Source organism: Poecilia mexicana, unplaced genomic scaffold (genome assembly GCF_051168715.1).
Source record: "Poecilia mexicana isolate PSO_F unplaced genomic scaffold, ASM5116871v1 scaffold_12, whole genome shotgun sequence".
In the NCBI taxonomy this organism is placed as follows: Eukaryota; Metazoa; Chordata; class Actinopteri; order Cyprinodontiformes; family Poeciliidae; genus Poecilia; species Poecilia mexicana.
Genome location: NW_028263381.1, coordinates 8,180,626 through 8,204,522, shown reverse-complemented (window position 1 = coordinate 8,204,522; position 23,897 = coordinate 8,180,626). Strand labels below are relative to the sequence as shown.

The window sequence follows — 23,897 nt, the reverse complement described above, 5'->3', positions numbered from 1 at the left end:
ACTGGTAGTCAGGAGGATATAATTAATATTTTGTGGAATATTTTATTATAATATTAATATATTATGGAATATATACTTATATTTAGACTTTACTGGGTTCACAGAAACCCAGTAAAAAGACGCTGTTGTTCAGCTAAGTATATTTAGTTTTAGGACGTCCAGTGGTCTGGCATTTAAGAATTTAAGATTTACCTTAGAAAAGAATAGCATCCATGTAAACATCCAACTTTGGATTAAGGTGTGTAAAATGGATATTGATTGCCATCCAAACTTATTAAAACATAAATTTACAATAAACTCATTTGTATTTGTTGCACTTTTTAAAAATGTAAACAACTTTAATGTGAAATATAACAAGGTATCAAAAGGAAACCCAATTAACACCAATTTAATAACAAAAAATAAGATTTAATACGGAGGATGTAAATCAGTTTACAGACAGTGCAATACAACAATAGAAAAGACAAAAGGCATGAGTAGGACACCTGTAATGTAGCATACATTAGTCAGGGGAGGGGGAATAATAAACATTTTGGCCTTCTGAAACCCTCTTTAAAGTCTAAAATAATCTAAATATGACAGCCCATGCTTAAATTGTAGTAATTCATACATTTTATTTTAGATTTGATCTAATTAGAACTTAAAATATCCAGCAAATCAGGTTGAGCTTGGGTCTAGTACATGTTCAGTGCTACGCTGATGCATTTTAAAGAACTTACAATGCTAACATGCAAAGGCAGTTCATTTATCCAGAAAAGATGAAGGGGGAAAAAAACCTCTCCGTGATGCATACAGGTTATACATATTAAAGCATTTCATCTCAGATCATATCGCACAAAGCAAAACTAAAATAATTTAAAGATGGGCACTTCAACAAAACCTTGTGATTGTACAAACTTTTTTTCATAATATAGTTTTTTTCTTTTAAGATAACTTTGCTAGACTGTACAGCAGATATGAGCTCCATTTTATACATAGAAGTCATGTGTTGCAATAAATAATCTGACAATTTGTACATGGGAACTCTCAAGCTGACGTTTACAAGAAGAAATATTTTCTGCCTCATCTTCCTGCTAAAGTGCAAATCGGTTAAAAACGCAAAGCTGCAAACCAAACCATTTACTGCAGGAACGCCTCGCACATTTGCAGCTCTGCTTCAAGTCAGACCGCTGTCCAATAAAAGCAACAGTACAGACGATGCGAGGTCAGAACAGTTCAGGAGGATGAGCAGCGTTTCTCGGCTATGAATTCATTAAGTGCATTAGAACAACTGCAGAGTTTGGATCATCGTTGCCACAAAACAGAAGTAAAATAACGCCAAAGAGCTGTTGATCTGACGAATTACTGGAATAAAATTGGAACGAGATGGAAACTTAACCGCTGCTCTTCCAGTGATTCAAATGAATATAGATACTTGATGATTCATTTAATGAAGTCAGTTTAATATCTGAACTACAATGTGCCTCCATCTTTACAGTAGTACCACTAGTAGTGAAGGATTACACAAAAAAAGGTCAATTTAGTTAGGCAGTTTGTTGCCCCAATGTGGGTTTCTGTGACCCAGAAAACTTCAGGGCTTCCATCAGTGCACTTAGGTAAGCTACAACTCCCTCCTTCACTTTCTAGCCTTCATGACACCAGAATCACTCGTACGCCTACCACTTGGCACCGTCTCAGTTTAATGTATGCGTTGCAGTGATTTGAGGGTGTGTTTTCAGTAAGTATTTTTTTCCCCAGAGGGTTTGAATTTGTCAGATGTACTTGACTAAGCAAGTTAAAAGGGATGGCATAATTCCAGAAAAAAAAAAAAAACATAAGGGAGTCAGCTTATGCAATAGCTGGGAGTCTAACCTAAACGACTCAAGTCAATCCACAAACAATGCATTTGGAAAATAAGTTACTGGTTTACGTGACTATACTTGAAGAGAAGAGAGATTATTTTTCCGTACCGTCATCAATAACGTAGCTCACAAAGAGACAAACATTGATGCAGAAAGTCAAATTTAGGATTCCAAAAGCATACTTTTCATTACTTGGTGCTATTGCTCAATATTTTAACACTTGAAATTTTATCGTAACCTATTCTAAAAGCTTGCATTTAGAAGATTAAACATACTCCCAAGAGGCGTACTGTTTGATACCAATTGAACACTGACAATGAAATTACAAAGTTCCACTGTAGAATTTCACAAAAACTTTTTTTAAAGCACATCCAAGAAAATAACTAACTTTGAATTTGTGTTTATGTGGGGGCGATGACATTACAAGAAGCAGAAGAACTGAAACATTCCACGTTGCATTGACGGCTAACTTTGCACGTTTGACTCCAAGTTTGACTCCTGCGATCTGAGAGAAATGGCTGACGCTACCATGGATCTTGTATGCACCGGTCCTTTTTACAGCTTCCGTGTTTCACTGTAACCAAATTTTCCTGAAATCCATAAAAGCGTTCTCGCATGAGGCTCAAACTTTTTGGCTGTAGCCTGATAGAGTGCAAGCATTTACCTTTGAAGAGGGAATTAAATTAAAAACACAATTAAGGTTGAACAAATAAATAGGTGTAAACAAATGAACTTGGATGAGGTGCCTGGTGTGATGTCACTAGAGGCATTATACATGGTAGTTCGTTTTTGAGAGGGTAGATTTTATCTCAAGTAAAAATCACATAACTAAACAACAAAAAAAACCCGCCACGACACAATCTACAGATGACAGGCTATACCTAAGGCAAGTCTTACTGATTTAACAAAAAGCCCGGTTAGCAGCTTTAAAACTGAACAGATTCTAAAAATTAATTCATGATGATTGTACATTTATAGAGAAATGTCTCACAAACCGTGTTATCTAACACATTTTTCGGATGCCAGTTTCAGTTCTCCTCTGCTCTGAAGTTTACGCTTTATGCTTGTATTTAGTTGTCATTTCCTGACAGTCCGCCAAGGGAATAGTCAATTCAAATTCAAACTAAAAGCCAAATTGGATCGTGAAATACCAGTTTTAGATTATTTGTTCAAAAACCCCATATCAGATACGTCTCAGTGTTATTCAGCTCGTTGGAACTCCTGGAATAAAGGAGGATTTAGGGACGGCCATCTTGCCTCTCTTATTTCAAGAACTATGAGCAGCAGCGATTTCATTAAGAAATAACCTTCAGTTTTTCACATAAAACACAAAAGCACGTTTTCTCTTTGCTCGTCAGAGTGAAGGCGGGTATTCAGCCCAAACCCACAGGTGATGAACACACTTCTCAGAAGAATCTCGTTTGGGTCACCAGAAGGCGAAGTCCTCGTGTGTTGGAAGTGTTTGTCAGCCGTGTTTTCGCCAAGCATCTGAATCGCCCCCAGGCAGAGGTAGAGGCAGGAACAAGTCCTCACACGCCTGTGATAATTTGATTACAGTCATTCTGGATACGCAACAAAGCGGCAACACGAGGGACGAGAGGAATCCAGGACTCAGACGCTCTCCCTCATTAGAAGGAACAAGGAGACCTGGTGAAATAAATCCCATGACATGTCGTTGTGTTTAAGAGCACAGATGGAGGAAAGGATGAACAATTGACTGAATAATGCTGGTTCTCAGTGTGTCACAGAACAAGGGCTCGGTGCAGAGATCAATGCGGAGTTCAGACTCTTTGTCGAAGCGCTTCATGACACTTTGTTGGTCCCGTAGGAGCCCTCAGCGTCTCTGGGCATGGCTCCGTTGAGCTCCAACAGACTGTCAACTCCCAGATAGCCCAGTAGGATCTCACTTCTGCGGTGGGAAAGTTTCAGGATGTCTTCGGCCAAGCACTGCTCGGAGGTGAAGCGGACCTTGTCGTGGTCGAACATATCTTTGAGGTACTGCACTATTTGTTGCTGCGGGTAAAAAGGAGAGAAGATGACAGAGGTTTTATATCATAATAAGAAACTTATGCATTAGATTCCTGTAGCTCCTGGTGAGCTGCTGCGAGAAGACAACTCAGTTACTTCAAGGAAATCGACCTGCACTTTTGTGTGGCAATTCGTCTAATGAAGCCCCAAGTTTACATGATTTAATGACATCTAGTGGCAGAAAGGCAAACTGCAACCATCTGAATTACCTCGAGATTTTTGAGGTGAGGTTAGAAACGGTTAATATCTCAACTGCAGTACATAACTCTCATCCAGAACTGGGTGAACTCTAAATGGAGGTGATAGTTATATGATTTTCTCTGGTCTATTACAAGTTTGAATCAGTAATAAGTGCCTTGATTTCTTGCTTGGGTGGTTTCTAGTGAGCCTAGAGTCATTGCAAAAAGAAAATACACACACTCCTAAAAAATATGGTCTGGTCTTAGTAGGTTTTAAATATTATTGAAATTTCATCAAGACCTGAAAAAACACAACAGATTCAACACTGATATTATTTATAGATATAAAGTCGTAGTAGAAGGTTTGTCGAAAACTAATGCACCACAAAAAGAAACATAGATACAAAAAACTGTCTGCATACAGATTTCATATTGGAATAAATTGAGGGATTTTTTTTTTTATTACAGATTGAGTATGAGGGAATTTGGTCTTGGACAAATATGACAGTGATGTGCAAGACTTTATGTGTAATGGTTTCTTGTGTTCATTCAAAATGCGAACACGTCGGTAGGGCTGTTGTAAACGAATATTTTAGTAATCGAGTAATCTATCGATTATTCTTACGATTAATCGAGTAATCGGATAAAAAAAATTATAAAATGAAATATTGGTAAATCTGGCATAATACCGGTGTTACTATCAGATATCAATATCAGTCCAATTTTTCATATTTGAGCATCCCTAACAGTTGCTTTTTTGAAGTTTAGAAAACTAACCTGTAACAATAATAGCTCACTTTCTAAGTTAACCAGAAGAAAAGTTATAGAAAAATCTGAAATTATATTGAATTTAATAACAAAGAGGCAGGCTCACAAATATGCTTATAAAAAATGTCTACAATCCAGCTTTTAGTTTATGTATTCATCTTCAGTGAGTTTAATAGATTAATTAAACTCACCTTGCCACCTAACCTGTCACGCTTTGGGTTTGAAAATATGGGAAATGCCGCCTGGAGTGGGAGGAGAGGGCGAATGAACGAACATGGGGTGGAGGGGAGGAAATAGACCAGCGGACTGACGAACCGTTAGACCGGGGGACGAACACGGGGGGAAGCAATACGGGATATTTACGACACCTTCACTGGTCACACTCAGAAACTCATCTACCAGCCATGTACGATGCGCTCCGCCACCCGTTTCTTCAGACCGGGATATGAAATGTATTGTGCGGTTCGTCGGTAAAGCTACATTTACACGGTAAGCATCAGCTACTCAGCCGCCCGCCCTGTTGAGGCTATCCGCTCACCTCAGCGCTCTTCCCGCCGTTCGCTTTCAACCAGCAGCCCCGGAGGAGAAATGCTGCCGTACTCCAGGCATTCCCCCAGTCATTTTAAGGATGCTTATTGGTTCCCCAAAAACGATAAAAAGTCGGGCATTATCATCAATCAATAAAATCCCCACGGGCCAATGTTGAAGATTGGACTTTATGCCGCTGAGACTTAGCTTTTGTCAACAACTCAGAGGCGGAAGTGAGAGCTCCGCGCAACGCAAATGAAGTCCCGGCCGGAACACGGTGCGCTAACTAATAAAACATAAATTAACGAAGCTTCGAGGCAGGTAAATTTTCCTCGAGAAATTTTAGTAATCGAGGTACTCGAACCATTCGAGGAATCGTTTCAGCCCTACACGTCGGTATTAGTGAGTGAGAAACCTCAAGCTTCAATGTCCAAGATGTTATTCCGTTTCTGAATTTAAGACACCAAGAAAGTCCTCTGCTGCAGTTTAGATATTAACTTTCTAAAACTTTTAAAAGACTCAAAACCTTTAATAATCTTGAACTATCCCTTTAAGTGTGAAGGACTGACATTGAAAAGCTGTTGTCTTTAAATAAAGGCAAGTTTATGTCATCATAAATCATGCATTTTAAATGTAAAACGTTTCAAACAAAGTGACCAGTGTTTCATTTTGAATATTTTTTTTGTCTTGTTTGTGTATGCTCTGCTCTCACCTTGAAAATTGTGCAAACCTCACTCAGGTGCTGCCTTGGCCCCAAAAACCCAAAAGCTAAAACTGGGCTCACGTGCTCTGATATGGCATAAAAGTGGGCGATAAATCCATCGGGAACCTACGGAGCGCAGTTAGGACAAGCATTTAGAAATCTACGTCATCAATAAAAACAGAGCAGCGAAAAGATTTGGATCAGTCAAGACCGGCTCAGGCTCACCATAAGAAGACGCCTTTTAGCTTTCAACACCGACCAGCAGGCGGTCGCCAGAGCCTGAGAGGAAGAAGAAAACGTCCCTTAAGAGAAATTGCCAGGAAATGGTAAATGTGCTTCTGGATGTAAGCGTGGAAATTAACCGTTTCTTTAAAGCTGTCAGACAGCCAGCGGTTCCTCAGAACGGCTAACACAGAGGAGGGCGGGCTCTCCAGGTCCTCGAATGCATCCATCAGGATAAAGTCCAAAACAATGTCAAAAAAGTTCATACACACCACCTGCGGCGACCAAAGAACCCGACGGTATTTAGCTGTTTCAAGTAGGACGTTTTAAATGATCGGAGTGACTTGAGCACTCACCCCTCGACCCTCCAGCTCCATTTTTGTAATGGGCCACGTTTCCTCTCTCTGGGTGTAAAGCAGCATGTCTTCGTAGCTCTCCAGGAAGGCTTTGGGACTCTGGGTCACAATATAGATGTATAAGATATTTAGATCTCTTTTTAAAAAAAATAGAAACAAAGCAGGTTAATTTATGCAAACCGAAGTTAATTGAATCATTTGTACCTTGTTAGCCTTAACCATTAGCCCTGAAACCATCTGTTTCCCCGTCTCCATAAAAAACGTGCGATGAGTTTCATCCAACAACAGGACCTGAACAAAAAAAGAGAAACATGACATATTACAGTTAGTAATTTAGTTAGGTGGAATACATAAATATCATCTAGATTTTCATTGGTGAGCCACTGTAATTGCTGAATTACAATGGCTCACCAAAATATTCAGACCCGATGAAAATGTTCAGTATTTTGTCATGCAGAAATCTGACAAACTTTATTTAGGTTTATCGGAGGAGAGGGGAACTGGTGTTCAAAGACATAATTTTTGTGGTTGTGATGTGAAAATGTAACCAAAATATGTCAGTTTTTTAAAAACAGAAATTAAAGCTTGCAATAAGATTCTGATGAACAGCCCAATAAAGCTGAGATCTAAAATGATTCTAAATGATAAGGTTTAAATTTTAACATTCAGTCACTGACGGCATTTATCCCACCTTGCAATGATGTTTTAAATAAATAATGCACTTCAAATAAACACTTCATATCTCCAGCTGTACAATTTGTTCACACATAAGCAGGTGAAGACTCTTGGTTTCGTCTATTTTTAGCAAACAGGACAGTATGTGATCCTTTTGTCCTGGTAGCTTTAGTCAGGACTTGGCTCAAGGAAAGAAACCTGAGGAGGCTCCTGTCGAGTGCACCAGCAGACAAGCAGAATGTTAAAAATAATAATAAAAAAATAATAACCCCTGTGCGCAGGAACACACCTGGAATGCTTGTCTCACACAGTGAAGCTTGGAGAGGAAATCTTGGTCACTGTAGCATTCAAGTAATTCAGTCCTGGAAAAAAGACAGAGGAAGAGTGAACTTCAGACTGTTTGGAGGAAAGCAAGTTATATTTGAGGCAGTAGGAGGGTGACAAAAAAAATGAAATATTCAAACTCTCAGCTTATGAAGGAAAGTTTGGAGCTCTCTCAGTAGGAAGATTAAGGTAGTTTCATTTTACGGTGCACGTAACTGCATAGGACTAATTTGACATGATTTATTACCTAAACAGGGACCAAAAATGGTCAAACTTGTGCAAAATAAATAATCTACATAGTTACCTCAAGGTTCTATACTTCACTCTGCCTTCCTGCACCAGAGACAAGGCTTCTTCATACAGAGCTGCTGGCTTCATTGGTGGGTAGATCTCATCCAGAGTTATATTTTCAAACAGCTGCACAGAAAAATTTGTTTAAAGAAATTATTTTTTTTTTGTTAATTACAAGGAGGGAGAACATGATGACATTTCTTGCCATGTTATCTGGGATACACAGAGCGTAAAACAAAACATTTCTTTGTCAATTCTTTTTCCAATTACTCTTTATTTATTTGTATAAAAAACAGCAGGCATGAGTGCAAGTTTGCGTTTCGAGTGCTTAAAAATGCACATGCTGACACACAGACGAGACGACTTTCACTTGTTGTTGTTGAGGAGAGCAGCTCACCTCTGCAGCGGAGAAAAACGAGTCATCAGACGAAAGTGAAGCCGCATCCTCATCTTGCAGCCGGTGGAAACTCTCTACGCGAGGCAAGATCAGAGTTCCTTCGCTCTCTGAAGACAGACGAGGAAAAAATAAAATAAAACACAACAATATGGGTAATGAAGAATTAAAACCGCAGTTAACTTTTCAGGTCCTGATTTCATTGATGATGTCAAACGCAGATATTTATTTATTTTTTTTTTTGGTTCATCTTGAAGCTGGTTGTTACCAAAGTCGGCCAGTACGCTCTCCGCTGGGATGCTGCCGCCAAAATCCTCTTGCAGGTGGTACGCCCTGTGTAGGAGAGTCTCCAGCTTCTCGGCAAACAGTTTATTACGATCTTCGTTCTACAAGCAAGATGGAAATTGGAAATTAAGATTTTTTTTTTTTATAGTATCATTTATAATCTAGAGTTCTAGATGAGCTCAGTTTTATAAGTTTTATATAATTTGCGTTCCACACCAAATCTGGCAATGTTTCATTGAGGAAGGGAAAACATAAAACAAAACAATCCAGAAATATAACTAATTTAAAAGAGCACCAAGAGTTTAAAACGTGGTTTTCTAGTGGCGATGGTTACCGTGAGAAAGTCTCTGCACGCCGCCCCCTGCAGAGCAAGGCTGTTGTTACTGGAGGTCGAGTTGCCTTGGTGACGAATGTTTAAGGCTTGTTCCCACTTTCGCAGTGCTTCATCAAACAGCTCCATCCCTACAGAGTGAGAGCGAAAAAAATCTAACAAATCCGTTTAAGTATTACCTGCTTCACTGATGCAATACACACATCTCAAGGACAAAACCCGGCACCGCCATGTACTTTCTTATCCCTGACGGATCAAATGGGAAGCCCTTCCAGTGGTAAACTGGGGTACCAGTGCAAACTGGTTATGAACTAATTAATTACATGTGCATTACTAATGTCGCTGTAACTCCGAGTCTCTGTCAAGTGAACAGAGTTTGACCTTAAGTTTTCAACAAACTGCAGTGGACTGGAGAGGAAATTAGTCACATCATGCCAAAAAAAAAAAAAAAAGGGGGTGCCCAGTATTAACATTCTGATTTGAACGTGTTGGTTTACAAGAGCGGAAAGCCAACATGGTTCTGTCCGGTGAGTCTTTGAAACGCGAGAGCTGAGGCGGTAATCAAAAGATGTAGGTGGAATTTTACTGCAGATAAAAACTGCCTGGATCCTTCTGGGTTATCGTTCTGTGGCCATTTGAATGTCAGCAAAAATAATTATTGATTAAAATCGCGCTGCTATATTTTTTTATACCCTTCGTCCTTTTAGTCTGCTTTGACTTTTAAGGTTGCTTTCCTGCGTGTGTTCTGAAACTTTACAATTCCTGTCCACAATTTTACCAATTCCCCCTCGTAAACATATGCTTATTTCACTTGGAACGCATCTTCCAAACACGTTTGATTCTTTCTCCAGAATATCCCAAGTTTCTGAAGACGGTTTTGCAGGAAAGGGCAATGATATTTTACCAGTTTGACTTCTTATCGTTTTGTTTTGTCTCGAGTCAAACGCAAAACTAACAATCTCAACACAGAACATCATGTATCTAGTCCCTGAAAAAGTTTTTCTTTGCTCAAACTAAGCAACGTTTAGGTGCTGAGACAGCACTTTTTTTTTTCTGTGCTGCAAAGATAAAAATGGCGACATCCAAGCACTGGTCCTTGTTTAGAGGTAAACATGAAAAAATCTAAATTGAAACATCAGCACAACATCAGCTCTTTATGCTCCTGCAGAGTGGCAGAAAGGGGGTTATGTTTCTGTCACTGGAAACTCAAGCTTATTGTAGCAAGCTCCAACATGGCAGAAAAAAATGATTGAGAAATAAGATGCAAACAGCAAAAAAATAAATAAAAATAAAAATCAACCTCAATCTAGTCAATGCATCAACAAATTCCTTGAACCTTCTAGATGGTTTCAAAATCATCTCAACAGATAATTTTGTTTATATATTAGAAATATAACTTATGACTCAAATCTATCAAAAAGAGTGACTTTCAAGGTTCATGAATATCACATGACAACGCACCCATCAAATACAGGTTCTCTGCATTAGCATCCTCCACCGCTCCCGATTCTTCCACCACAGGCTCCGCCTCCCAGGGAGTGGAAGGGTTAATTGGCTGGTTGGGAGAGTTTGGGACTCTAGTCTGTGCCAGAACAAACCACACAGAGACATAGACATCAAACACACAGGTGAAAACTGGAAAAAACAACAACAAAAAAAGACAAAAGACATGCAAACAATGGAAAAACCATGACGTATGAAACTAACAGATGCCAAGCTGTGTGAGGAACTCGAGTGTTTACTGGGAGCCAGCGAGGAAATCCCACTCATGGTGTCATTGCTCCGAGAGCTGGGGCTCATCACCTGGCGGCTGGTAATGGGGCCTGTCACAAACAGGATGCGAGAGATGCTGAAAGGAGCAGCTGAAAGTCACACTTACAAAACTCCCACTATTGGTTTTTGTTGCAAACCTCTCTTCAGAGATGAGGGTCTTCCTGTCTTCAGCAGAGCCTCGGGTATTCCCACGGTCTTCGAGCCCTCCTTCACTTGGTCTGCCTGTTTCCTTTTCCTGCCTCTCCTTTTCAGCTGGTGAGCGGTCAGGGCCAGCGCTACGCTTCCGAGTGCCGTCGCAAACAGCACCTTCTTCAGGCTCGGGGAAAGCTTTAGCTGAGAAAATATGGACTGAAAGCAGGAAGGATGGAGAGAAACGTCAGACTCCAGGAATTGTATTCATTGTCACAATTAAAAAGGAAAAGATCGAAAATTAAAAATCTTCAGCCCTTTTATTCCGACAGCCATGAATAGAATTAAAAAACCCAACTAGTCGCCTTAGGAAATCATCTAATCAGTGAAGACAGTCCAACTGTATGTACGTAATCTCAGCTGTTTGGTGAAGGCCTCAGGCGTTCGCTGGATGACATTACTGAACAAGCAGCATCTTTTAAAGCTAATGCAAAAATGTGACAAAAAAAAATCCACGTCGTTTTGAAAACATTTGTGAATAAGTGTAACCATTATCATAAAAGGTGTTACCTGTCCAAATGTGGAGTAGAGAAAGACCGGTATCTCTGCCACAGTCATGGCCAAAGCCTGGGCGACAGACATCCCGTCTGGCTGTCTCAGTGACATTTCAAGAGTCCCTCACATCCACCAAATGTACGGTTTTCTTTCCGCTCTCAGGCCAGCGCAACACTCAGCTCGCTGATCACACTTCCCGCTGTCATCCACCCCTGGGTCCGAACCTGACAACAGACACTACAACACGTGAGACACAACTTGTGTTCAAATGGGCATTGCTGCAGTGGTTTGATACTTTCATAGATTGTAAAATACAGATAATAAAATCTAGCGAGCGTTGAGAGATGCCACCTAACTCATTCCAAAAAAAAAAAAAAGATAAAAGTTGCACTTGATCCGACATTTATAGGCGTAACGCCACGTGAGCTGAATGACATGCAAATGAGGGAGTTGAGCCATTTGATGCAGGAGTTTTGGAAAATGGATGCATTAAAAAGTTCCAAGATAGCAGCTCTTGAGGAATGGACTTGGACACTGCTGCTGGTATTGATCAACATGGCAAAAGCATTAGGGAACCAATTGATTTCCTATTTGGTCAAGAACGACACTTTAAAGCCACAGTAATTATTCTGAGTGATGTTTGGTTTAGGAACAGAGGATAAAAGACAATGCTTATACATGTTTTGCAGAAGATACCAACCAGCAAAACCCACTTATGATGTAGAGACCCAGCCTTATCTGTGACTTTTAGCAATATCTATCGGTTTAATACATATTGTGGATCCATCTATTTGTAGGAGGAGGATTTGTATTTTATTAGGACCTTCACATATTGATTCATTCTGATGCATGTAAAATGCCTCAATCTATTGCTAAATAATATTAAATACAGGGTGCAAATGCATACAGTTATAACTATATTTGTTTTAAGGTTTTTGCTTCATGGCAAACAACAAATGAGTTGATTCAATCTCAGGAAATCAAGCTTGGATTTCCTGAGATCTCGGGAAATCTGACACGAAACCAGCTTCTTTATCAGCTAATAACACTTATAGTGCAGATGGCGCGCCAGCCTGCACTTATTAATCTGGAGCTACTTCCAATGTCGCCGTCTTCTGATAAAAGCTGCCGTTTTTAACCAAATAGCGAAAAGTGTGTACAAATCACAGAACGGTTCCGTATTCGGATGCTTGTAAATAAGATTTAAACCAAATTCAAAACATATAGATCACAAACCGATACTGTAAATATCACCATGAATTTCTACATGAAATACACAACAAGACTAAGCTCTGGGTTTAAAAAAAATTTCTGCTAAACCCAGGGTAAAATCAGCCGGGGACAGCTCTGAAATGTCCAGCATGCTAACATTAGCTAGCTCATTTAGCTGGCCTCGACCATCGGTCAGTTCCCCTCACTGCATCAGAGAATGACTCGGTCTATGGAGCTCTGAACTGACACTTCACAGGTGTCAGCAGCAACCAAAGTACAGCAACACTGACCAACAACTAATAACATAATCCCTCTCCGACACCAACATACCGTGAGCATCCAAGACGTCAGAGAAGGGCATCCCGAAGTCACCGTCAGTGAAGGCAGCACAGCATTGTTTTAGGGCGGGACTTTGAAAATACACGGATGTTGACACGCTCTTCAGCCAATCGGAGGAGGATAATTGTGGGCGCACCTTTTCTAAGCGAATAGTATAAAGGAAGGGAGGGACATAGACTACTGGAATCCAATCAACTTGCAGGTGTTATGTTGCACCTGGAAGTTTATGATTCTTCCATCCCAATGCGAACAATGCAGAAAATTATCACAGTTTGAATTTTCTTTAACTCTTCCGTACGCAACAGCATTTTTGAACTTTATTGTCCTGACATTTAACATAAATATCTATTTATTAATAATGTTTCCGTGTGATCTTTTTTAAACCCATACTTAAACACAAGACATATGAAATTAAGTCAGTTGAATAATGAGAAGTCAAAAATGTTTGTAAAGGTTATTAAAATATATAAGATGCAAAATATAAAATTATATGAATAAAAACACACGTAACTTTTTTTATATAAACAATATGCACAGTTTAACAACACTGTTAAGTGACACAGTAACTTAGTTTTTATGTATTCTGAATATTGACGTTTAAATTAAAGATGAAAGACGTTCCTCCCACCAGACTAGCGACTGTTTCAGACTAGAATTTGAAAAACATTGGCAGCGATTTATTCTATAAATTAAAATTTTACACGCGGTCCTTAAAGGTAGCAGAAAGCCACTGCCTGTTAGTGTACGGTAAATAAGCGCGGTTGTAACATTTGCTTCCGATTTTGTCAATCACATTTCAGAATAAAAGCATGTTTACTTCCCGAAACCGTAGCAGACGTCATTGGAATTAAGTGTATGAATATGTGCGCAATTCTACATGGATATTAAAACTGTCACTAAATATACAAATGAAAATAAATGCAGAATATCTCTTCGAAATCGATTTGAAATTTTTAATATGAAAAGAAATTCCGGTTTGCATTGTTTTCATCTGAAATCATAGAGCCCTTACAAAAGAAGTTGGGAAGATCTTTATCAGGCCTACACAAGAAGAGAAACTATAGGAGAGATATATATTCAAACGCAGTTAGAAAAGAATAACGAGTCTGTTATCTTCCGGAGGATAAAATCAAAAGTTATGACTACTGGAAAATGAACCTAAATTCCACCTGCACGGGTAATGGGAAACTTCCTGATGCAAAATTCCTCATCGCCATGATTCGGAGATGTATTTCTCACCCCTTGGAGTTACACAAAGTCTGAGCTTTCTGGATGGAGAATGCGGAATAATTACTCTGCTGTTGCGACAGGTGCACAGAAGGATGTCGGACTAGGGGAGCAGCTTTCAGATATAAGCTGCTGCTCTTCAATATGCGGCCGAGGCATATGCTTCGTCTGTGTTTCTCCATGCTCACCCTGACCTTGCTGTTCTGGCTTAGAGTGCTGATCGCACAGGACAGACTTTCACCTGCTGCACAAAACTCATCACTCAGGGGCTACAGCAGGATTAGCCCGCACAGAAAGACCACGGTGAGGCGGGTGATGATCCAGGACAAGAAGGCCCAGATAAAACTCTCATTCATTAGCTTCTTGGGACAAGTTAAATTGATATAATCAGCTAAGTAATCCCATTTTGTTTACTTTATATGCTGAAACATCTGTGGAAAAAAATATTTTGATGATATGTTAGTAATTGCATTTTGTTTCATTTTTTAAAGATTAACTTTTTAATATGTATACTACAGTCACTAGTCTTAAAAGTTGAAGTGGTTTTTTAAAAAATGCACATGAAAAATGATTCGATGTACTGCTGAGTGCAAAACCCTCACCATTTCTCCACAGCTTTATAACACATTATTAACCCTTTATTCAAAGCTTGAGAAAGTTGGATGTTGGGACCCCACTGAGAGTCGCAAATCAATAATTGTGCAGTTGAAATATACTCTAAAAATCAAAATAAATAACAAAAAAAATATAATGGTAAGAACACATTTATGCTATAATTGTTGGAAGAGATGCAAAACACAGGCTTTTCGAAATAGATAAAACTACAATTGATCAGCTCTTTATGTTGTTGCTTATGTTGCTTTTCAGGTTATGCTTGCAAAGCAGTTGTCAGGGATCAAAAGTTTAATCCACTGTAATGCTGGTGATGGTCAAAAGCTTGATACTTCTTAAGTTATACTGCTTGTGAACAATACATTAGTATTAATGCAAATTTGGTCAGTTAACACAGTCATTTCTTACTCTTTTAGACACTCTGGATAAGTTATAGTTTAATCCCAAACATAATTCACTACACTATTTCTGTTTGCTACTTGCAGACATATTGTAAGAGATAATTTGTGTAGCTTTCTCCAAATTCACTAGTTTACCTATATATTTCTTACTTCCTGTTTCTCTGATTAAGACTTTATTTATTTATTTGTCACTGAGGCTAGCATTCCAATGTCATTATGTTCTAGAAACGTAATGACAAATAAATGCCATATGTAGATTTGATAAACTAATTCTGGCTGAGGTGTAGCGATGTCTGTGAGCCTAAATCTGTCTTATCTTCTCTCTGCAGTTTCTGGATGTTCACTGCAGCCACTGTGCTGTGGTCTCCAGCTCCGGTCAGATGCTTGGCGCCGGTGCTGGAGATGAAATTGACCGAACGGGATGCGTGATCCGCATGAACAATGCCCCCACCAGAGGGTACGAGAAAGACGTCGGGAACCGCACCACCATGCGGGTTGTGTCTCACACCAGTGTTCCTCTGCTGGTAGAAAACGAGCAGTATTATTTCAAGCAGTCCGCGAATACGACGTATGTGTTTTGGGGCCCCAAAAGGAACATGAGGCAAGACGGAGAAGGAATTATTTTCAATGTCCTGCTGAAGCTGGCTGTTAAGTACCGGAAATCGAACATGTATGTCGTGACCGAAAGCAAGATTAAGTACTGCGACAGTGTGTTTCAGAATGAAACTGGAAAAAACAGGTGGGTTTAGTTTCTCAGCTGAGTAAGCAAGAAATGTTAGAATTATGAAAATGCAAAAAAATGTTAAGGCTTATAAACCCCATATATCACAGTTCCTAAAACACTTTTTCATAGATTTAGGTAGCAAAAAAAGGGGTTTTAATAAACTGACATTTCTAAGTACCGCACACTAACCAACAACCACTAGAGACTATGACAAAGGTTCAGATATCTAACACATACCTGTTTATGTGACGAGAAGTTTCTCATCTCATTCACCCAATAACTAAACCTAGTTATGAGTTACTTCTATGCCTAACATTACTGTTCAGCTTCCAATAAATGATTATTCATTTTTCTTTTGAAAAACATCTGCTCCAGGTGAGGCTTGAACTCACAACCTTGGCATCACTTTGCAGTTTACTGTCTTATAAGTACCACGCACTGACCGATTGTGCCACTGGAGCTGGTGAAAGTAACAGAAAGAATAAACAGATTTAAGTGACAAGGCATTCTTCATCCCATTCATCAGGTTTTGTCATCAGGACTTCACAACTATTTCCATTTTGGACACAGCTCAGCCATGTGCCAAAGAGCCAATATGATAAAGTAACTGTTTTCTGACAAAAAAAAAAAAAAAAAATCTTTCCGATTCTCCTAAATAAATGGGATTTCAGGGTTTCAGTCTTTGGTTATTTTCATGGATCGTTAATTTTTGTTCTGAAAAAACATCTGCTCCAGGTGAGGCTTGAACTCACAGCCTCGGCATCACTTTGCAGGCGACTGTCTTATAAGTACCGTGCGCTGACCGATTGCGCCACTGGAGCCTGAAAACATGGTTCAAATATCTAAAATTGGCCTCTTTGACTGGCTATTGCCATGGACAAATCTAGAATAAAAGATAATTGATAATGAGATCTATAATTTTCTTTACTTCAGGTTGAACTCAAATTATTTCTATGCTAAACATTGGCATTGGATCAATTATTAATAAATTTTCTACTTTTGAGAAAGATATGCTCCAGGTGAGGCTTGAACTCACAACCTCAGCATCACTTCACAGGTGACTGTCTTATAAGTACTGTGCGCTGACCAATTGCACCACTGGAGCCTGTGAAATTTCTTCCAATATCTAATAGATATCTCTTTATCTGACAAAACATTCCTAGTCCCATCGCCAGGATTTTTCAGCAGGGCTTCACGACTATTGCCATTATGGATGTAGGTTAACCCTGTGCCAAACGCCACTTTGACCTATTTGACCAGTAATTTCAATGGACAACTCTTAAATTAAACAAAGACAATGGATGGACAGATAACGACATTTATAATTTGCTATACTTCAGGATGAACTCTAAAGTTTTTTTGTAAACGCTAGTGTTGGCATCACTCTTTACAAGCCTATGTTATCAATAAACTGAGTCCACTAACACGAGGTAACAATGTGATCACTGAAGCAGCACAGCACCCTCTACAATGTTAGAGCAATTTGCAATGAGTGTGCACGAATTTCAGCAAACTTGACCTAATGACAATTTACTTCATATAATGGTTAATGATTTTGTTTTGAAAAACATCTGCTCCAGGTGAGACTTGAACTCACAACCTTGGCATCACTTTGCAGGTGACTGTCTTATAAGTACTGTGTGCTGACTGATTGTGCCACTGGAGCCTGAAAACATGGCCTCTTTGACCAGCCATGGACAAATCTAGAATAAAACAATTGATGAGATCTATAATTTTCTTTACTTCAGGTTGAACTCAAACAATTTATTTCTATGCCAAACATTGGATCAATTATTAGTAAATCTTCTACTTTTGAGAAAGATATGTGCTCCAGGTGAGGCTTGAACTCACAACCTCGGCATCACTTCACAGGTGACTGTCTTATAAGTACCGTGCGCTGACCGATTGCGCCACTGGAGCCTGGAAAAGCAGCTGAGCTATCTAAAAGATATCTGTTTATGTGAGAGGGCCTTCCTTATCCCTTTCATCTTTTTTTTTCCTTCAGGACTTCACAACTATTGCCATTAGGGACACAGCTCAGCAATGTGCCAAAGAGCCAACAATTTGCTGATAGAAACTCACTCGCAAGCTCCTAGAGGGTTTCCTAGTCGTCTTGCTCTGGAAGGCACACCAGTAAATTAGGTTTTCCTTCATTTAGAAGTCTAAATCACTGTTCTATGAGACCAGTCTGCAATAGAAGACTATCATTTGTCAGATTCCTGCATCTCTTTGTGATGATAATGTGTTACTTAGTTCTATGCTCAACATTCAATTTTAGAGCTTGATGAATGATTAAATAAGTTTTGTTTAGAAAAAAAACCTGCTCCAGGTGAGGTTTGAACTCACAACCTCAGCATCACTTTGCATGTTTACTGTCTTATAAGTACTGGGCGCTGGCTGATTGCACCACTGGAGCCTTTTTAGATGATTTAGATATCTAAAATTTGCCTCTTTCACCAGCTAATTCTATGGAAAAATGTAGAATTTTCTTTACTTCAGGTTGAACTCAATTTTTTTGTTTTTTCAACTCCAGGGATCCCATCACTTTTTAAAAACCTTTGTTATAAATAAGCTGCTTCTGTGAGCACTTGAGCTAACAATGTGACCACTGATTATAACTACAAAGCAGCATACCAAGCTGTGAATAAATTAATAATAATTTTTTAACATCTGCTCCAGATGAGGTTTGTACTCACAACCTCAGCATCGCTTTGCTGTTTACTGTCTTATAAGTACCACACCCTGACCAATTGCGCCACTGGAGTCAGTGAAAATAGTTTAGGTAACTGGAAGGTACACCAGTAAATTAGGCTTTCCGTCATTTAAATGTGCTAATCTGACCTCTTCTGTGAGACCAGTCTGCAATGGAAAACCACCATTTGTCAGATTCCTAGAAAGCCTATAGTTCCAAAGATATTGGGGGATATCCTGCCATCCGGTGTTAACTCTACTTAGGGTATACATGTTTCTTCTCCTTTTCAAAACATCTGCTCCAGGTGAGGTTTGAACTCACAACCTCAGCATTGCTTTGCAGGTTACTATCTTATAAGTACTGCACGCTGACCGATTGCATGACTGGAGCCTGTGAATATGGTTCAGATATGACCAGCTATTGCCATGGGCAAATCAAGACTAAAAGAAAATTGATTATGAGATTTAGAATTTTCTTCAGGGATGCCAGCACTCACTCTTTAGAATCCTTTGTTAAATTGACTGAGTATAGTGCTTTTTCCAATCACTTTGACCACTCAAAGCGCTTTACACTAGAGTCACATTGACACTCAGATCGGTAGGCAGTTTAGGGTTAAGCGCCTTGGCCAAGGGCACATCAACACGTAGCAGAAGGAAGCTGGAATTGAACCTTCAACCTTCCGATCACAAGATGACTACCCTACCCACAGAGCCACTGTCACCCATCTTATTAACAAGTTGCTTCTGTGAGCACTTGGGGTAACAATATGATCACTGATTATTGCAAAATAGCACACTTATCTCTACAACGCCAGAAAAGTCTGCATCACTTTATGATGATAATCTGTGTGTGTGAATTTCAGCTAACTAAACCTAATGACATGTTACTTCTATGCTCCCTTTCAGATTTTGATGAATGATTCATAATTTTTCTTTATCCTTTTGAAAAACATCTGCTCCAGGTGAGGCTTGAACTCACAACCTCGGCATCACTTAGCAGGTTACTGTCGTATAAGTACCGCGCGCTGACCGATTGCGCCACTGGAGCCTGTGAAAACACTTTAGGTATCTAAAAGATATCCGTTTATGTGACAAGGCATTCCTCATCCCATTCACCAGTTTTTGTGTTACTTCCTAACTATTGCCATTAGAGACAGAGCTCAGCAATAAGCCAAAAACAGAAAAGACTTAGAGGGTTTCTTTGTCATCTTGCTCTGGAAGGGAAACCAGTACATTAGGTTTTCCTTCATTTAGATCTGTGAATCACTCTTGGTCTGACCTCTTTTGTGAGACCAGTCTGTCAGATTCCTAGAAAGCCTATCATTCTAAGGATATTAGGGATACCCTATCATCTGGTGTTAACTCTACATGTTTTTTTCTCCTTTTCAAAAACAGCTGCTCCAGGCGAGGTTTAAATTCACAACCTCAGCATTGCTTTGCAGGCCACTGTCTTAACAAGTACCACATGCCAACCCATTGTGCCACTGGACGCTGTGAAAAAGATTTGAATATCTAGTACATATTTCTTTATACGTGATGAGGACATCCCATTCGATGTGTTCTTCCATTCAGGCTTCCCCAATGTTGCCATTATGGACACAGCTCAGCCAAGAATTCACCAACAAAAGTTCACTGGAAACTCCAGTGACCACACAAATGTCTAGCTGACATTGCTATTACTATTTAAATACTATTACAAAGCAGCAATAATAGAATATTTCATTTAGGGGCTATCTTTTTGGAACCACCCACAGGTTATTCAGGAGAAAGTTTAGAACAATTTTAATTCAGCTAAAGTTAAAAATTGCGTGTTTGTCTTTTGTAAAAGTCAAACATATCACAAGCTTAGCTTCAATGTTACTGATACCGTATTCAGTCAGTATGCCAACTTTCAATGGCTTTCTTGGCTTTATTTCTTTTCTTTAGAATGAAAACTGGAGCGTTTCTCAGCACTGGATTTTTTACGATGATCCTTGCTATGGAAATGTGTGACAGGATCACTGTCTATGGAATGATTGATGACAACTACTGCAGGTAAGTTTGTGATATTTGTAGGTAGGCTCTATAATTTTTATGTTCAGCATCCTGCGATAATGATTGGCCTGTTTAAGATGCATACAAAAGCCTTAAAAATGGTTGTTATGGAGACTAAGCTAACCCCCTTTTCATTATGCTATCCCTGCCCTTAGCCCTGTCCTGTGTTACCTGTGTTAAGTTGTAGATATTAAGACTCTCTTCTGAGCAGTGGGAACCAACAGGGAAGCTGATTATTATACATTTTCTTCCATTCAAATAATGCTACATGACTAAATATGCCTGTCATGTTCTATTGATGGCATTATTTCCGGTGCTTAAAATGGAATAAAAATACTAAATGTAACAAATAGAAAAATAAAATTTAAACATTTTGTACTTTTAGAATATTTCTAATATATTGGAAAGATACAAAAGATATGCTATTCTATGCACTCGTTTAAAATAGCAAGCATAATATTGAATAGTTATTTTTTGAGTTGTTTTTTTAAACACCAATATGCATTAATAGGCATTACTGTGACTCTGTTCTTGTATTTTAAGTGAGTAACACTATCTTTTTCTTCCATGTCATATGATTCAGAACATTATGTTTTCCTGGGATCCCAATAAGATATTTGTATCTGAGAAAAACATAATAATATGCATTCCTAATTAAAATAACCGTGTTGAAGTATGATAAAAGTAATGTTGAAGTGGAACCATTGATTTTCTTAATTGATGTCCTTCTTTCCACTACAAAAATGTGTTCAAATTAAAGGTTGGATTTTTACGTTTTTCAGCTCTGTATCATGTCTCTACAGTAAACTCCGACCTGAATGTTGAGTTTTTCTCGTCCTCACAGCCGAGCCAATCACAGCGACGTTCCTTACCATTACTACGAGCAAAAGAGGCTCAGTGAGTGCAGGATGTATAAATACCACGAGTCCACACAGCGTGGGGGACACCGTTTCATCACTGAGAAGGCCATCTATGCCAAATGGGCAACACGGCACAATATACAGTTCAAACATCCTACATGGAAACTCTGAGGAATGGCGCCCTATACAAATATCTCAGATGTTGAAGTTACTAGACTTTTATTTTGTTCTTGTTTTAACATTTTTTTTGTGTGTGTATGTGAGGAAAAGCGCTTAGCTGGGCAAAATGTAGTCACGTTTACCTATATATTTGTATAGATGACAGTGATTAATAAAACACAGTTGGCTGCTAATAATTTATTATTTCTCTTCACATGCCTTAATTTTAACAGATTGTTCGAAAGCTACAATAGAGTTTGCACTTTTACGAACAGGATCTGGAATTGTAATCATTTCTTTTCAATGTTAGGTACGGTTGATTAATTCAGCTTAATTATTCAAGACATCAAACATTGTGATTACAGAATTCCAGGTTTACGGGTTTCATTTTGCTCATCTACTGTTCTTTCTATGCACTTGGTCACTATTTTCTTCAAATACAGTTTCTTGAAAAAGTTTCCATATCAATTAAACTATTTCATAAATTGTCAAATTACAACAACAAACTCCAAAACTTGTTCTTGGGATTTTATGTGGTCGACCAACACAAAGTACTTGATATCTGTGGAGTAAAATAAGTCAGGACCTGTTTTTTGTTTGTTGTTTTTTTCTTTAAAAATGAAAAAAAAAAGAATGGAACACATTTGTATTTAAGCAAGCTTACTCTAACAGCCTACATAAAATCCAGTGCGACAAACATATTTGAAAACGCACATAGATATCTGGAGGACCTGTAGAGATCCACAGCAACAGAAGAACCAGCTGGGAAAGGCTGGAGCAGAAATCCTAGTTTCACTTGTCAGATTTTAAATTGTAAAAATGTAATCTGAAAACTGCATATGTTTTTCATTCCATTTTTACTTAGTCATTACTTTGTGTTGATCTATCACTTCTACTAAAATACACTACCCTCTATAAATGTAAGATGGCAAAATGTGAACAAGCTCATGTAGCATGGATGCTTCTGCAAGGCTCTCGGAGTTGTGCAATTAAAAGCTTCCATATTTTTTTTATTTTTTTCTTGAGTATAAATGCACAAATTGTTTTGCAAAGTTTTATGCAGTGTCCTGCATTTGAGTTTTTTTCCCCTCTCTCATTGTACCCATTTTTGCAGTTCATCAATATTTCCACATAGGACTGAATGCCCGGTTGCAGCTTTTGCAAGCTGTTGACGTCCCCATCAGCATGCTACTGAATCCTGAGATAATGCCTGACGTGGTGAATGTGTGTAACAGAGCTGGTACTGTTTAAATATGTTCATTTTTTTCAAACAAGTGAATACATCAATGGGTTGTCTGTTTGGAATGAGAAACTTCCTGATTATAATTAGAACAGTTTGGACAGTGACGTTTTTCCTCTTTTTGAAAAGAAGAAGAAAAAAACAGAGATGCATTGTTACATTCACTGCCGAATGGCATGCAAAATAAAAACAACACAGTTTTGAATTCTACACTAAGGGAACCATCTTAGTTTACTGTTGTGAAAATTAGTTATTTCCCCAAAGATACATGAAAACAGGATTGTTTTTTCCTTCAAAATTTTCCTTTTAGAAGGATTACTTTATGCATTATGCTGCTAGGTTAGATGAGTAAATCTTACATTGCTACCCTCGCAGGCACATATTGTTTATTTTATGATCCATTCCAAAGACTGTTCTAATATTTTAATTGAAAGCATTTTACTTAAAGAGACAATGTGGAATGTGAATTATTTTAATGATAGTGTCTTATTTATTGTATCTTAACTGTTGGTATTATCTGCTACAAAGCAAAAACTTGAACATTTGAATGTTTATGTTTAATTTTAAATAAATTTAATGTCAAACACACCCAGCTTGTGTTGAGTTTTAATGATGTACGTACGGATGCTGAAATAATGGCGACTTTTGTTTTTCCAGGGAGTGATATCCTCCTGACTACCAGGAAAAAAAATATTGTCCAATCACCATTTTTTTAAAATCCCACATTCTTTGTAAGGTAATAAAAGGTTTTATGAAAGAGGTTTTATGTCTCTTCCCATAAAATGTGTTATTACTGATGAACGCAATTTTTATGAATTAGAAAAAGATACGTACAAAAGTCCCACCCTTTCACATGTGGTATCATTGAAAAGCCCTAAATGTCCTCTCCAGATACCAAAAGGAATTAATTCAGTAGAATGCAGGGGGTGGGAGATATTCAAGTTTAGAAATGTCCTCTACAGAGGACAAAAATGAACTACTGGTAGTCAGGAGGATACAAAGCCCCACACTTTCAC

General features: G+C 38.6%; 2 protein-coding genes and 5 non-coding genes across 9 annotated transcripts; 1 reads left to right on the top strand and 6 right to left on the bottom strand.

The window, feature by feature from the left end:
* Window positions 1-387: 387 nt before the first annotated feature.
* On the bottom strand, window positions 388-13,023 carry miga2 (mitoguardin 2). 2 transcript variants are annotated; one of them, XM_014977983.2, is made up of 16 exons: window positions 12,925-13,023; window positions 11,398-11,606; window positions 10,836-11,046; window positions 10,633-10,748; window positions 10,387-10,507; window positions 8,929-9,056; window positions 8,578-8,695; window positions 8,313-8,419; window positions 7,929-8,041; window positions 7,590-7,662; window positions 6,830-6,916; window positions 6,626-6,724; window positions 6,410-6,544; window positions 6,273-6,326; window positions 6,057-6,173; window positions 388-3,854 (listed from the first exon to the last, which is right to left on the bottom strand). In XM_014977983.2, exons 2-16 carry the CDS (start codon window positions 11,491-11,493, stop codon window positions 3,645-3,647), a joined length of 1,785 nt encoding a protein of 594 aa, XP_014833469.1. In that variant the 5' UTR covers window positions 11,494-11,606; window positions 12,925-13,023; the 3' UTR covers window positions 388-3,644. The 2 variants fall into 2 exon arrangements, with proteins under 2 accessions (XP_014833469.1, XP_014833482.1); XM_014977996.2 differs by lacking the exon at window positions 12,925-13,023 and having other exon boundaries at window positions 11,398-12,140.
* A 905-nt stretch (window positions 13,024-13,928) lies between these two features.
* Window positions 13,929-23,469, top strand: st6galnac4 (ST6 (alpha-N-acetyl-neuraminyl-2,3-beta-galactosyl-1,3)-N-acetylgalactosaminide alpha-2,6-sialyltransferase 4). Of its 2 annotated transcripts, none has more exons than XM_088010857.1 (4): window positions 13,929-14,463; window positions 15,503-15,912; window positions 20,515-20,622; window positions 21,467-23,469. In XM_088010857.1, the coding sequence occupies exons 1-4, from the start codon at window positions 14,305-14,307 to the stop codon at window positions 21,651-21,653; spliced, it is 864 nt and encodes a 287-aa protein (XP_087866983.1). In that variant the 5' UTR covers window positions 13,929-14,304; the 3' UTR covers window positions 21,654-23,469. The 2 variants fall into 2 exon arrangements, with proteins under 2 accessions (XP_087866983.1, XP_087866982.1); XM_088010856.1 differs by lacking the exon at window positions 13,929-14,463 and adding an exon at window positions 14,550-14,913.
* trnai-uau (transfer RNA isoleucine (anticodon UAU)) lies at window positions 16,265-16,358 on the bottom strand. The gene is made up of 2 exons: window positions 16,321-16,358; window positions 16,265-16,300 (listed from the first exon to the last, which is right to left on the bottom strand). It is a non-coding gene; the product is annotated as a tRNA-Ile (tRNA).
* trnai-uau (transfer RNA isoleucine (anticodon UAU)) lies at window positions 16,625-16,718 on the bottom strand. Its single transcript has 2 exons — window positions 16,681-16,718; window positions 16,625-16,660 (listed from the first exon to the last, which is right to left on the bottom strand). It is a non-coding gene; the product is annotated as a tRNA-Ile (tRNA).
* Window positions 16,909-17,002, bottom strand: trnai-uau (transfer RNA isoleucine (anticodon UAU)). Its single transcript has 2 exons — window positions 16,965-17,002; window positions 16,909-16,944 (listed from the first exon to the last, which is right to left on the bottom strand). It is a non-coding gene; the product is annotated as a tRNA-Ile (tRNA).
* trnai-uau (transfer RNA isoleucine (anticodon UAU)) lies at window positions 17,724-17,817 on the bottom strand. Its single transcript has 2 exons — window positions 17,780-17,817; window positions 17,724-17,759 (listed from the first exon to the last, which is right to left on the bottom strand). It is a non-coding gene; the product is annotated as a tRNA-Ile (tRNA).
* On the bottom strand, window positions 19,543-19,636 carry trnai-uau (transfer RNA isoleucine (anticodon UAU)). The gene is made up of 2 exons: window positions 19,599-19,636; window positions 19,543-19,578 (listed from the first exon to the last, which is right to left on the bottom strand). It is a non-coding gene; the product is annotated as a tRNA-Ile (tRNA).
* Window positions 23,470-23,897: the final 428 nt, after the last annotated feature.